Genomic DNA, 14950 nt, shown 5'->3' on the forward strand with positions numbered 1-14950 from the left:
TGTAATATGCTTTTTGATTTACCTGTTGTGGATATTTTGTATAAATGGAATCATACAGTATGTAGGTTTTTGTGTATGTTGTCTTAGGTTTTCAAAGTTTATCCATGTTGTAGCATGTATCAGCAGCTCATTCCTCTTTATTGCCAAATGATGCTCCTTGTGTGAATATACCACATTTTGTTTATCCATTCAACAGTGATGAACATTTGTGTTGTTTCCATGTTTGGGCTATTATGGCTAATTGCTGTTATGAACATTCACACACAGATTTTTGTGCATACCTGTTTTCAGCTCTCTTTGGTTAATATCTAGGAGTAGAATTACTGGGTTACCTGTTAACTAACATTTTGAGGAACTGCCAAACTCTTTCCCATTGTGGCTATACAATATCCTACCTGTAATGTATAGTTTCCAGTATCTTTACATCCTCACCAACACTTGTTTCTACATCTATTTTATTATAACCATCTTAGTGTTGGGTATGTAGTGGTCTCTTACTGTGGTTTTGATTTGCATTTCCTGATTACTAACGTTGAATATTTTTTCATGTGCTTATTGGGCATTTGTTTATCTTCTTTGAAGAAGTATCTATTCAAATCCCTTGCCTATTTGTTCATTGCTTTGTCTTACTAGTAAGTTTTAAGAGTTTTTTCATATATTTTGGGTGCAAGTCTCTTGTTAGATATATGTTTGCAGATGTTTTCTCCCATTCTGTGCATTGTCTTCACTTCCTTGACAGTGTCCTCTGAAGCACAGTTGTTTAAAATTTTAATCATTTTGTCGAATTTTGTTTTAAATGTTTTGATTAAATGTTCTTATGTTTTGTGTGTCATATCTAAGAAACTACTGCATAATCCAAGCACATGGTGATTTACCTCCTGTTTTCTTCTGAGTTTTGTGGCTTTAGCTTTTACATTTTGGTTTTTAGTGCATGTTCAGTTAATTTTATAACACAGAGTAAAGTGTACCTCTACTCTTAGATGTAGATATCACTTGTTTCAGCACCACTTGTTGAGAAGACTATTCTTTCCCCATTGAATTTTCTTGGCATCTGTGTCAAAGATCAACTGACCATAAATCTGAGGGTTTATTTCTGAATTCTCCATTTGTCTATATATCTATTCTTATGAGTACCACACTGTTTATTTTAAATTATTTTATTTATTTTTTAATTTATATCCAAGTTAGTTAGCATACAGTGCAATGATTTCAGTAGATTCCTTATTGCCCCTTAGCCATTTAGCCCATCCCCCCTCCCACAGTCCCTCCAGTAACCCTGTTTGTTCTCCATATTTAAGCATCTCTTATGTTTCATCCCCTTACGTTTTTATATTATTTTTGCTTCCCTTGCCTTACGTTCATCTGTTTTTTATCTTAAAGTCCTCATATGAGTGAAGTCATATGATTTTTGTCTTTCTCTGACTAATTTCACTTAGCATAATACCCTCTCGTTCCATCCGTTTAGTTGCAAATAGCAAGATTTCATTCTTTTTGATTGCTGAGTAATACTGTATTGTATATATATACCATGTCTTCTTTGTCCATTCTGTCCATCAATGGACATTTGGGCTCTTTCCATACTTTGGCTATTGTTGATAGTGCTGCTATAAACATGGGAGTGCATGTGTCCCTTCAAAACAGCACACCTGTATCCCGTGGATAAATGCCTAGTAGTGCAATTGCTGGGTAGTAGGGTAGTTCTATTTTTAGTTTTTTGAGGAACCTCCATACTGTTTTCCAGAGTGGCTGCACCAGCTTGTGTTGCCACCAACAATGCAAAAGAGATCCTCTTTCTCCACATCCTCGCCAACATCTGTTGTTGCCTGAGTTGTTAATGTTAACCATTCTGACAGGTGTAAGGTGGTATCTCATTGTGGTTTTGATTTGTATTTCCCTGATAATGAGTGATGTGGAGCAGTTTTTCATGTGTCGGTTGGCCATCTGGATGTTTTCTTGGAGAAGTGTCTATTCATGTCTTTTGCCCATTTCTTCACTGGATTATTTGGTTTTTGGGTGTTGAGTGTGATAAGGTCTTTATAGATTTTGGATACTGACCCTTTATCTGATATGTCATTTGCATCTTCTCCCATTCTGTCAGTTGCCTTTTAGTTTTGCTGATTGTTTCCTTTGCTGTGCAGAAGCTTTTTATTTTGATGAGGTCCCAGTAGTTCATTTTTGCTTTTGTTTCTCTTCCCTCTGGAGACGTGTTGAGTAAGAAGTTGCTGCGGCCAAGATCAAAGAGGTTTTTGCCTGCTTTCTCCTCGAGGATTTTGATGGCTTCCTGCCTTACATTGAGGTCGTTCATCCATTTTGAGTTTATTTTTGTGTATGGTGTAAGAAAGTGGTCCAGGTTCATTCTTCCGCATGCTGCTGTCCAGTTTTCCCAGCACCACTTACTGAAGAGACTGTCTTTATTCCATTGGATAGTCTTCCTGCTTTGTCAAAGATAAGTTGGCCATACGTTTGTGGGTCCATTTCTGGGTTCCCTATTCTGTTCCATTGGTCGGAGTGTCTCTTCTTGTGCCAGTACCATATTGTCTTGATGATTACAGCTTTGTAGTATAGCTTGAAGCCCGGGATTGTGATGCCTCCTGCTTTGGTTTTCTTTTTCAAGATTACTTTGGCTCTTGGGGGTCTTTTCTGGTTCCATACAAATTTTAGGATTATCTGTTCTAGCTCTGTGAAGAATGCTGGTGTTATTTTGATAGGGATTGCATGGACATGTAGATTGTTTTGGGTAGTTATTGACATTTTAACAGTATTTGTTCTTCCTATCCAGGAACATGGAATATTTTTTCCATTTTTTATGTCTTCTTCATTTTCCTTCATAAGCTTTCTATAGTTTTTAGTGTATAGATTTTTCACCTCTTTGGTTAGATTTATTCCTAGGTATTTTATGGGTTTTGGTGCAATTGTAAATGGGACTGATTCCTTGATTTCTCCTTCTAATACTTCATTGTTGGTGTATAGGAATGCAACCGATTTCTGTGCATTGATTTTTATATCCTGCAACTTTGCTGACTTCATGAATCAGTTCTAGCAGTGTTTTGGTGGAATCTGTAGGGTTTTCTATATAGAACATCATGTCATCTGCGAAGAGCAAATGTTTGACCTCCTACTGGTCGATTGGATGCCTTTTATTTCTTTATGTTGTCTGATTGCAGAGGCTAAGACTTCCAATACTATGTTGAATAACAGTGGCGAGAGTGGACATCCCTGTCTTGTTCCTGACCTAGGGGGAAAGCTCTCAGTTTTTCCTCATTGAGGATGATGTTAGCAGTGGGTCTTTCATATATGGCTTTTATGATCTTGAGGTATGCTCCTTCAATCCCTACTTTCTTGAGGGTTTTTATCAAGAAAGGATGCTGTATTTTGTCAAATGCTTTCTCTGCATCTATTGTGAGGATCATGAGTACCACAGTCTTAATTACTATAGCTTTGTAATAAGGTTTGAAATCAGTAGTTCTCTAATTTTGTTGTTCTTTTTTTTTTTTTTTTTTTTTTTATTTATTTTTTTTTTATTTTTGGGACAGGGAGAGACAGAGCATGAACGGGGGAGGGGCAGAGAGAGAGGGAAACACAGAATCAGAAACAGGCTCCAGGCTCCGAGCCATCAGCCCAGAGCCTGACGCGGGGCTCGAACTCACGGACCGCGAGATCGTGACCTGGCTGAAGTCGGACGCTTAACCGACTGCGCCACCCAGGCGCCCCTGTTGTTCTTTTTTTAATGTATGTATGTATGTTTATTAATTTTGAGAGAGCGTGTGAGCAGGGAGGGGCAGAGAGAGAGGGAGAGAGAGAATCCCAAGTAGGCTTTGTTCTGTCAGCACAGAGCCCGATGAAGGGCTCAGTCTCACAAACCATGAGATCATGATGTGAGCTGAAATCAAGAGTTGGACACTTAACCAACTGAGCCGCCCAGGCACTCCTAATTTTATTCTTTTATATCAAGATTGTTCTAATTTCCATATGAATTTTAAGATTAGCTGGTCAGGGGTACCTAGGTGTCACAGTCAGTTAGTTAAGCATGTAACTCTTGATCTCTGCTCAGGTCATGATCTCATGGTTCTTGAGATCGAGCACCCCTTTGGGCTATACACTGATGGTGTGGAACAACCTTGGGATTCTGTCTCTCTTTGTTCCTCCCCAGCTTGTGCACACTCTCAAAGTAAATAAACTTTAAAAAAAAAAAAAAAGATTAGTGGGTCAGTTTGGGGGGGAGAGGGAAGGCAACTGGGATTTTTGATGCAGGTTGAATTGAATCTATAGATCAATTTAGGTTGCCATCTTAACAATTCTAAACCTTAACAATCCAGGAACTGGGGCTGTCTTCCATTTATTTAGGTCTAAATTCATACTATAATATTTTACAGCATTTAGTGTATAGGTCTTTTGTTGTTAAATGTATTTCTAAGTTTTTTGGGGTTTTCTGTCTTGTTTAATAAGATATTATAATTGGAATTTTTTAATCCCACTTTTAAGTTATTCATTACTAGTGTGTACAAATACAATTAATTTTTGTACATTGATCTTGTATCCTACCAATTTGCTGAATTCATATTAGGTTTAATAGTTTTGTGTATGTGCATTCCCTAGGATTTTGTATATATAAGATCATGTCATCTGTGAATAGAATTTTATACTTTTTAAATAACGGTAAAATAATTATGCAGATATTCAGAACCTTGTATACATGTTCTTACATGTTACATATGTATATTATGTAAGTAATACTCTAAAGAAATGATACATTCTGTTTTTCTTTCTTTTTTTTTTTCTTTTTTTAACTTTTAGATGACCGTATGGGCGAATAAAATGACCAAAATTCAAACTCCTGAAAATACTCCTCGGTTATTTGATTTAGTAAAAGTAAAAGATGAGAAAATTCGCCAAGCTTTTTACTTTGCTTTACGGGATACCTTAGTTGCTGACAACTTAGATCAAGCCACAAGAGTAGCATATCAAAAAGATAGAAGATGGAGAGTGGTGACATTACAGGGGCAAATCATAGAACAATCAGGTAATGAAAGTGTTTTTCCTGGGGCGCCTGGGTGGCTCAGTCAGTTAAACATCCAGCTTTGACTCAGGTCATGGACTCGCGGTTTGTGGGTTCTAGCCCTGCATCGGGCTCTGTGCTGACAGTTCAGAGCCTGGAGCCTGCTTCGGATTTTGTGTCTCCCTCTCTCTTCTGCCCCTCCCCAGCTTCTGCTCTTTCTCTCTTTGCCTCTCAAAAATAAATAAACATAATTTTTTTAAAAAATTTTTTAGTTCTTTTCCTGACATTGAGTTTATTTAATCTTGTTGGAATACAGCTAAGTCTGACTTCTCTGTTTTATAGGTACAATGACTGGTGGTGGAAGCAGAGTAATGAAAGGAAGGATGGGTTCATCAGTTGTTGTTGAAATCTCAGAAGAAGAGGTGAGCATATATAAAATTAGAGTCAGACTTTTTTTAAAGCCTTCTGATGTGTAACATACATACTATAAAATTAAGCCTTTTTAAGGATACTCAGATTTTAAATTAACAGATTGGATTTTGTATAAATGATATATGTAAGCTGTGGGATTTTTTAAATGTAAAATCCTTTAAACTTCTAAAAATAAAACATGTTAATTTAGAAAGTATGCTCAACATATGTATCTTTCTAATATTACATTTGGATCATATGGACATTTCATAATTTAATCAATCATTATTTAACATTTAATGTTTTTCACATATAATTGGTATAGTCCATGATTGTTTTTTCTATTTCAAAATAAATATAGCAAAGATTTCTGATATGCATTTCCAAGTTTTACATGCCCACAATATTTTACATGCCCACAAGTATGAGAACGTCAAGATGCCTAGAAAAAATCACTGTGTTCCGTTATCAGAACACTATACTTTTTCCTTGGATACTGAGCTTTTTCCAAAGAGGTGTACCTTGATTTTTTCCCCCATATTTTGAAATAGTTTATATCCTTCCACTTAAAATTTTGAATGGTATAAATAGGTGACTGTGCAACACTTAAAATTGTCTTTCCATCTGATTCTGTGATACAGAAATTAGTTTGACCATCTCCTAAGCTTTAGGATTGGGGTTTGGAATGGGGATTTTGGTTTTGTTCTAGGCTTTAAAATCAGAAGTTGGGGTTTTCTTCATTCCTAAATTGATTTCGCTATTAATCTGAAATGACTCTTAGAGAAAACTTATTTCACTGGTACTCTTTGTAGGTAAATAGAATGGAATTACAGTTGGAGAAAGACTCTCAAAAAGCAGTGCAAATCCAGGAACAGAAAGTACAACTGGAAGAAGCAGTAGTTAAGTTAAGGCATAATGAACGAGAAATGAAGAATACACTAGAAAAGTTTACTGCAAGCATCCAGGTACTCTTTTATTAATATTAGCTAAAGCTATTGGAATTCAGTAGCATTTGGCAGAAGCGTTGTTTGCTTATAATTTTAGAAAATAAGGGAGAAGAATGGTTCTCTAGGTGGAAGGCCTGTCTCTTGATTTCATCTCCCTGAGTGTTAAAGTCCCTGTTGCAGTTTTCCTCCAGCCACGGCTATTCTTTGTTTGCATTTATACACCTTGGAAATGTGTCTTCCCTTAATATCTGTGTAACCCTTTAATTTCATTCTCTTTTCAAAGTAGAATGTTTCTTAATTATGAAAAAGCAGTGCATACCCCACTGATTTAAAAAACAAAAAACAATTTGCCGGAAATATCCAAAAGATGATTGCCCTTACAGTTTATGTATATTCTTCAACTTTTTGATATAAATACCTAGTCTGTGTTTATGTCCTATATTTATACAGATATGTGTATAGATTTTTACTGAGTCATGTTAATTTTTCTTAGTAAATTGTGGTTTTCTTTCCAAGCCAATGTAAATTTACTTTTACAGCTGCATTTGAGTGTGTTCTTTATGTCACAATTTGATAAATGCTTTTCTATGTTATTATGAATACTGCTATGTTTAAAATATCCTAGTTAGAGGCTTCTGGCTGGCTCAGTCAGTGGAGCATGCAACTCTTGATCTCACTCTTGTGATTTCGAGCCCCACATTGGGTGTAGAGATTACTTAAAAATAAAATCTTTAAGTAAAATATCCTTGTTTGGTATATCTTTATGCACCCAATTATTTCCTTAGGTTAGATTACTAAAATTATGGTTATTATCCACTATGTGTACAGTGTTAAAGGTATTGTTGTATGATGCCAAATTGTCTTCAAATAGATGGTTCCAATTAATTTACTTTTAGTAGCATATGTAAATAATTATTTTTCCAAGTCTTTGAAAACTAGGCGGTCTTCACTGTGTTGTGAGTTTGCTACTCTGTACCTAAAAGTGGCATTTTAACTTGTATTTGTGATGAATTACAAATTTCATGTGTTTGTTGGCCATTTTCATGTTTTATGTTAACTATTCATGTTTTCTGCTCTTTTCCTATTAGTATTTGTCTTCTTCTTAAAGATTTTAAGTGTCTTTTTTTATTCAAAGTGTTTAAGGCAAATATCATTGTTATAGTAAGTTAAAATAATGATCTGTAATGTTAAAACATTTCTGTAGCGTTTAAGGGAGCAAGAAGAATATTTGAATGTCCAAGTTAAGGAACTCGAAGCTAATGTGCTTGCTACAGCCCCTGACAAGAAAAAGCAGAAGTTACTAGAAGAAAATGTTAGTGTTTTCAAAAAAGGTATGTGTATGTGTTTAAGGGTACACACTTCCTTCTTTTTTTTTTCTTTTTTTTGAGATTGCCAAAAATAGGTTTTTAATATTTGAAATGTTTAAAATAGTTTGTAGAACAAAAATAGCAGTTGTGTACTTATGTGCAAGTCAGCTGCTCTGTTTTATAGTTTCTATTATTTTTTTTTTTTTTTTATAATTTCTTTTTGAGAGAGAGAACGCACAATTTGGGGAGGGACAGAGGGAGAGGGAGAGAATCCCAGGCAGCTCCAACACAGAGCGTGACCCCAGGAACCATGAGACTATGACGTGAGCCAAAATCAAGCGTTGGAAGCTTTAACCAACTGAGCCACCAGGCACCCTCTATGATCTCAATCTTAAAAGGTTATAAAGTAAGTACTATTAAGTACTTCATTTAGCCAATAAGAAAACTTAAGGCACAGAATGGTTTATATAATTTGCCCAAAGTCGTCATATATATAGCTTGTAGAGGAATTGAGGACCAGAGCAATCTGATTCCAGAACCAGTGCTCTTAATTTTATACTTTGTGTAGTTTGGCTCAGTCTTACCCTTCAAGATAATAGTTATTTTATGGATTTAGGAAACTGAGTATTTGGGGAAGCTAAATCACTTTAAAGCACACGAAATAAGTGGTATACACATGAAGAAAAACAGTCTTTGAAAACTTAAAAAACATGTTTTCCTTCCAGAACTTTTTTCTTTTGTACATGTAAATATTATAAATGTTCTACCAGTATACATAAAGCAAGAAAGGGAATTCATAAGCTTATAGCCAAATTGGCTTTGAAATTTAAATCCCCTGATCATGCACTTGAACAGCCCTGCTTCTCTTTTCATGTTAGCTTCAATCAAACAGATGTGCATCTTATTGCAGGAGGGGGGAATGATAGGTTATAATTAGTTCCCTTCCTGGCTTACAGTATTTTAGCTAGTGAACAGCAAACACAGCCTTTTGTCACATCCTCAGGAAAGACCCCTGTTACAGTTCAATTTGTGAACCCAGGAGGGCACATACTGATTGTCCAACCAAAGAACTAGTTGGAGGCTAGGGCGCTTGGATGGCTCAGTCAGTTAAGCTAAGCATCCGACTTCAGCTCAGGTCATGATCTCACAGTATGTGAGTTCAAGCCCCATATCAGGCTCTGGGCTGGCAGCATAGGTCCTGCTTTAGATCCTGTCTTCCTCTCTGACTCTCAAAAATAAATATTAAGCAAAGAAAAGAAGAACTAGTTGGGGTGGACTTGTAGTAATTATTCAAATGCTCCAAAAATGAGTTTTCTTCCAACAGAAAAAGAGATAAAAAGATATTAAGTAGACCTACTTTGCACATTGAATATTCACCAGTACCCGTATTAACTTTATTTTTTTTTTCCCAGATCTTTCTTTTTTAAGTTTATTTATTTTGAGAGACAGGCTAGGTGGGTCAGAGAGAGAGAAAGAGAATCCCAAGCAAGCTCCGCACTGCCAGTGCAGAGCCTGACACGGGGCTCAAACTCATAAACCGCAAGATCATGCATGACCTAAGCCAAAACCAAGTGTCGGACAATCAACTGACTGAGCCACACAGGTACCCCTGTCTACATTTTTAATATTAAGACATTCACGGGGTGCCTGGGTGGCTCAGTTGGTTAAGCGTCCCGACTTCAGCTCAGGTCATGATCTCACGGTCTGTGAGTTTGAGCCCTGCGTCAGATTCTGGAGAGCCTGCTTCAGATTCTGTCTCCCTCTCTCTCTGCCCGTCCCCTGCTCACGCTCTGTCTCTCAAAAATAAATAAACGTTAAAATTTTTTTTTTTTTTTTTTTTTTTTAATTAAAAAAAAAAACATTCAGCATCTGCTGCTGGCCATGACCAGGTTTAAGTGCCGGTGATTGAGCAGTGAACAAAATGAAGTCCCTCTTTTTAAGGATCTCACGCTTCAGATTAGGAAGCTAAACAAATACATTGCTTTTTGTATTGGGTGGTGCTGAGTGATAATAAAATCAGGGTTCACAGGACAGGGTGGAGATAGGGAATCACAAGGCCTGGTTAGACAGGCCTCTACTAGAGAGACTTAAGCAGAGACACAACAGAAGTATGAGTGCTATGTGATACTTGGGAGAAGAGCATTTTAAGATCGTAGAGGTACATAGACCCTGAGGCAGGAGTATGCTAGGAGTCTCCAGGAACACAAGGAAGCCAAAGTGGCTAGCGGAAGAATCCAGATAATGTAGGGCCTTATGGGCCATGTCTCTGAGAGAAATAGCCACCAGAGTGATGTATGGTGGAAGCGGCATCATGTGACAGGTTTTTTTCCCCCCCCCTTGCATTTATTTTGGATGTGTATTTTGTTCTTGCAGACACATTAGCTTAACTCTTTCTCCACACAGTATTTGTTGTGACTGGTTTGGTGGTACCCAATTGTCAGATGAGCAGCCAAAAACGTATGTGTGTCATTTATAACAACATTTTCACAGAGACTACTGGAATCTGTATTTCATTCTTACTTGAAAAGGAAGCTTTGACTTTATTAGGAGCCCTATATATATATAGCTCCTCTCATGGAAATACTGGCTATTATTAATAGGCTAACACTATTGGGTAATATCAATACTGTTAATATCTTCTGTGAAGTACTCATTTCTGCAAGTATCTCTTTAAAATTAAATTTCGTTTTAGAATTTAAAATTAATTTAAAAATAAAAATTTTTTAGAATAGCTGTTTATAGAGAATGGGGGGGAGGTGGTTATAGAATAAAGGCTTCAAACTTATAGATGATATATGCCACATAGTTTTTCCTTCTACTTCTAATAGACATGCTACTATAGATATTAAAAAAGAAATGCATGGTAGATACATACTTAAGAAAATGTTCTGCAAGTTGGACTCTTTCCAGGGGCATTCTGGCCCACCCCCAGTATAAGTTGTGGTGCCAGCACACATAGTAGCTGGTGTTTTGACCCATAAGTGAGCAGAGCACGCAAGTAGCTTAATGGAATTTTAACTTCAGAGAACATTGCCACTGTGAGCAAAATAATTCATTAAATAGAGTATTTTGGGGGGTGGAGAGGGATTACGAGTCTTGGCAATATAGAACTTTTAAATGTGTGTATTTAATAACCTTAGGATAAAAAGACGCTACAGAAGGCCAAAAAGAAGACATGAATTGTTTTTTGTTTCAGGAGCCAAGTGGTGATTTCAGAAATGTAAAAAATGAGTTGTTGGAATCCAACTCTGATAATGTAGGACAAAAAGGGGAAATGGTAAATTAATGAGATATGTAGACTTGTTGGAATTAACAACCTACCTGACGAAGAAGAGACAGTGGAGGGGGAGCAGTCATTAAGTCCTCATGCAATCCTGTTTTCAGCAAATCCTGCCTGCCTCCTATGCCAAATGCCCATATTCCTCCTGTAGGAGCTTTGTGGGATTCTTTCCATAAGTTAGCATTTCTGTTTACCTTTCTAGACATAAGATAGCTTGAACTCATCTTTTTGCCACCTGTCATTCTTTCTATATTGTATAGTGATCAGAATTCAAATATGGAGAAGAGTTTCCACCCTAGCTAGTGTAATTGGGATCTGTGTAGTGTATGTGTGTGTTTAAGAGAGTATTAGACTGTTTACAGAATCACTGGGTGGGATAACTAAAGAAGGAAATTCTAGGTTGAACATCTAAGAATGATATCTAGAGCCATTCTGTAGAACCATCAAAGGAACTATACTGCCTCTTTTATAATTGGAAAGTCATCTCTCAAATTGGGAAGATGGCACTGCAACTACCAACAATAGAAGCACATTGCATCCGTTCCAATTCACACCATCAAAGTTAGTGCTATTGCCTGTCAGTATTCACAGAGCTTTTGACTGAACACCAGAATTTCTAATGCCACCAAGAAAATACAAATTTCTGTCACTGCTTGCCAGCAGAAACATGTTCATCACGTATGCCTTTCAAATTATGTGAATTTTTTCAATTGAATGGACCCTAATTATGTCTGAAGCCTAGATATGAGGGAATCTGGGAAATCAAATTTTAGTTTTCTGTGCCATAGAGAAAACTGCCAGTTCATCCTCCCTCCCCCACTTTGTTACAACACGTGAGGGAGTACTTTAAGTTAGGTTAGCAAAATAAAACAACCACAGTTCTTTTTTATCACAGACAAGTTAATAGGCACATAGTCTGAGGGCAGAAATCATTATGAGACCAGTAGTCAGTCAAGGAAGTACGTAAGAAAAAGTTGCAGAGGTTTTTGGAAAATGCCTGAGGGCATGAAGCCATTAAACAGGTTGTGCTTATGGCTAAGCCAGGTAATTTAACCATGTGTTACAATACCATTTGTTCTGACATGGGGTATTCTAGTTTATTTTGGGGGGAGGTATTCTGGTGGGTTTTTTGAGATTCACTTTGCCCAAATTTGTAAAATTTCTTTTGCATGCATCAGGTTAAGTCATATGACTGAATAAGTTTACATCTAACAAGTGATGTGTGTGAACCTCGAAACATGGAGTTCTTTCTTTTTATTTCAGAATATGACAGTGTGGCTGAAAGAGCTGGTAAAGTAGAAGCTGAGGTTAAAAGATTACACAATATCATCGTGGAAATCAATAACCATAAACTCAAGGCCCAACAAGACAAACTTGATAAAATAAATAAGCAATTAGATGAATGTGCTTCTGCTATTACTAAAGCCCAAGTAGCAATCAAGACTGCTGACAGGTAGAGTATGTGTACTACCTAACTTGTCATCTTGCTACCTCCACTGTGGAAAAGGGGTTTATATTTAAATGTAATGCCCTTCAAACATTTCCACTGTTATTTATTAAGCCTGTCTGACATGTTTTTACCTAACAGGACTTTAGTAAAGGGAAGCCTATAAACATTTATTTTATGACCATTTTTGTGTATGTTTTAAGTGGTAAACAGGTATGCCGTGACATACAGAACTCCCCAGTTATTGTGTGCACATAAAAATTAGAGTTTTGTTTCTCTGGCTTAGAGGAATAGATGGTTGTTAATTTAAATAGATTTAGATCTTAGGAAAATAAGAGGTAAAAACGAGACCTCTTGGCAAAATTGTCTTGATAACTTTCTAGTTTACTTGATTATTCCATTGTCCCAACTCAACAAAAAGTTATTAACCATTCATAGATTTTGTTTTTATTTTTTTAAATTTTTTAAAATGTTTGGGAGAGAGTGCGAGCGGAGGGAGGAGCAGAGAGAGAGGAAGACACAGAATCAAGCAGGTTCCAGGCTCTGAGCTGTCAACACAGTGCCAGATGCAGGGCTCAAACCCATGAACTGAGAGATCATGACCTGAGCCAAAGTCAGAAGTTTAAACGACTGAGCCACTCAGGCGCCCCTCATAGATCATGTTTTTAAATTAATTTTTAGAATATTTATTGTTGTTTCTAAAGAATTAGAGCTAAATTTAGGTATACAAAATGTTGAAATGTAAACAACTGTTTCTTTTATCTTAAAATTATAACAGATTGCATATTGATTATCTGGTTCATTTGTGTATTTGGTTCAGAGATAAAGCACTAATAAGCCATTTGTTTATGTTAGGAGCAGAAGTTTGCCTAAACAACATTTGTCAAAGTAGAAGTAACTTTTTTAAGGGAAAAAATAGTCCTTGTTGCCTTCCTTGGGAAGCACATGTTGCCCTAACTGGGAGGTATTTTTTTATTTGAGTGTATAACTTCATGGGTGTAGAGATTTAAGAATCTCCAGTCTGATAAGACAAGACAAAATAATAATTCAATGGACAACTTTGCTTCATGATCTAAGTTTCATCACCTTATACTGAGAGGTTAATATACAACATCTCAGAAGTGTTATGTATAACATAAAAACCAATTCAAGGATGGTTTTAGTAAGTCATAAATTTTAACATCTGTGATAGAAAAATGTCTCATTAATATGGCATTTGTTGGTAAGTTGTCAGAAGCAAGATAAATCACACGTTACTACATCTTTAATACATCATTTTGCTTGTTTAGAAATCTTAAAAAAGCACAAGACTCCGTCTTTCGCACAGAGAAAGAAATAAAAGATACTGAGAAAGAAGTAGATGATTTAACAGCAGAACTAAAAAGTCTTGAGGACAAAGCAGCAGAGGTTGTGAAAAATACAAATGCTGTAGAGGTAAGATTTGAAGACAGGAGTGAATGGTATTTGAAGCAATTTAAAGGGTTGGGATATGTGACATCAGCTTACACAGTAATAAGCACACGATAGGTCAAAACTTTTATAGCTGTATTGTACAATAAAAATGAGTACTGTATTGTAACTTTTCTGTAAATAAACTGTAAAATGCATGGGACATAGGAAGAGATTGCTAACTTCATCTCTGATGTGAAAATACCTGTTCTTTCCATTTGGGAGGGTCCTACCTATAGTAGTTCTTCTTGGTTTCTAGGAATCCTTACCAGAGATCCAGAAAGAACATCGTAATCTACTTCAAGAACTAAAAATAATTCAAGAAAATGAACATGCACTTCAAAAAGATGCACTTAGTATTAAGTTGAAACTTGAACAAATAGATGGTCACATTGCTGAACATAATTCTAAAATAAAATATTGGCAAAAAGAGGTAAGATTGTTATCATTTAGTTAAATGTAACTTTAAAATATCCTTTATGAAAAAGAGCTGTTTTTTGTTTTGTGTGTGTGTACTTTTGAGACGTTATGATTCTTAATTCCGAGAGAAAATCACTAGATTTATAGAGAACATAATCAATAACATATAGTAATTGTTATATACAGAAAAATCTGAATAATGGGTACATTACTCACCATCTTCACCCCAAGGCTGATTCAGAGATTTAACAGAAGACTTCATGAACACTTCGGAACACTAGAAATATTTTTCTTGAAGTCTTTTGAAAAATAATTGCTACAGAAATTAGCCACAATTCCTTAGAATATATTGTTTTAGTAGATAGGTAATTTGTCATATTGATGATTTTTTTAAACAATAACTTACAGTTGTGACATCCCTAATGCTCATCTACACTGAACTTTTAGATTTCAAGAATATCATTGCATCCCATAGAAGATAATCCTCTTGAAGAAATTGCAGTTCTGAGCCCACAGGATCTTGAAGCAATCAAGAATCCAGATTCTATAACAAATCAAATTGCACTTTTAGAAGCCCAGTGTCATGAAATGAAACCAAACCTTGGTGCCATTGCAGAGTATAAAAAGAAGGTATGAATAAACTGTTAATGATTTAGTCAGATTCTTTTTAGTCTTTAGTCTAAATTGTCAACT

The 14950-nt window shown here is 36.0% G+C and overlaps 1 protein-coding gene across 2 annotated transcripts in view; it reads left to right on the forward strand.

Annotated features, from left to right (window-relative positions):
- Positions 1 to 14950, forward strand: part of SMC4 (structural maintenance of chromosomes 4) — a 45589-nt gene that overhangs the window by 28802 nt on the left and 1837 nt on the right. For both annotated transcript variants that reach the window (XM_025914119.2, XM_086674608.1), the window contains exons 14-21: positions 4795 to 5020; positions 5339 to 5418; positions 6220 to 6372; positions 7559 to 7685; positions 12205 to 12394; positions 13678 to 13822; positions 14097 to 14270; positions 14705 to 14887. In XM_025914119.2, coding sequence (XP_025769904.2) covers positions 4795 to 5020; positions 5339 to 5418; positions 6220 to 6372; positions 7559 to 7685; positions 12205 to 12394; positions 13678 to 13822; positions 14097 to 14270; positions 14705 to 14887 — 1278 coding nt within the window. The remainder of the gene's footprint in view (positions 1 to 4794; positions 5021 to 5338; positions 5419 to 6219; positions 6373 to 7558; positions 7686 to 12204; positions 12395 to 13677; positions 13823 to 14096; positions 14271 to 14704; positions 14888 to 14950) is intronic.

The sequence above is a fragment of the Puma concolor genome, chromosome C2 (genome assembly GCF_028749965.1).
Source record: "Puma concolor isolate L17-30 chromosome C2, mPumCon1.1.hap2, whole genome shotgun sequence".
NCBI lineage: Eukaryota > Metazoa > Chordata > Mammalia > Carnivora > Felidae > Puma > Puma concolor.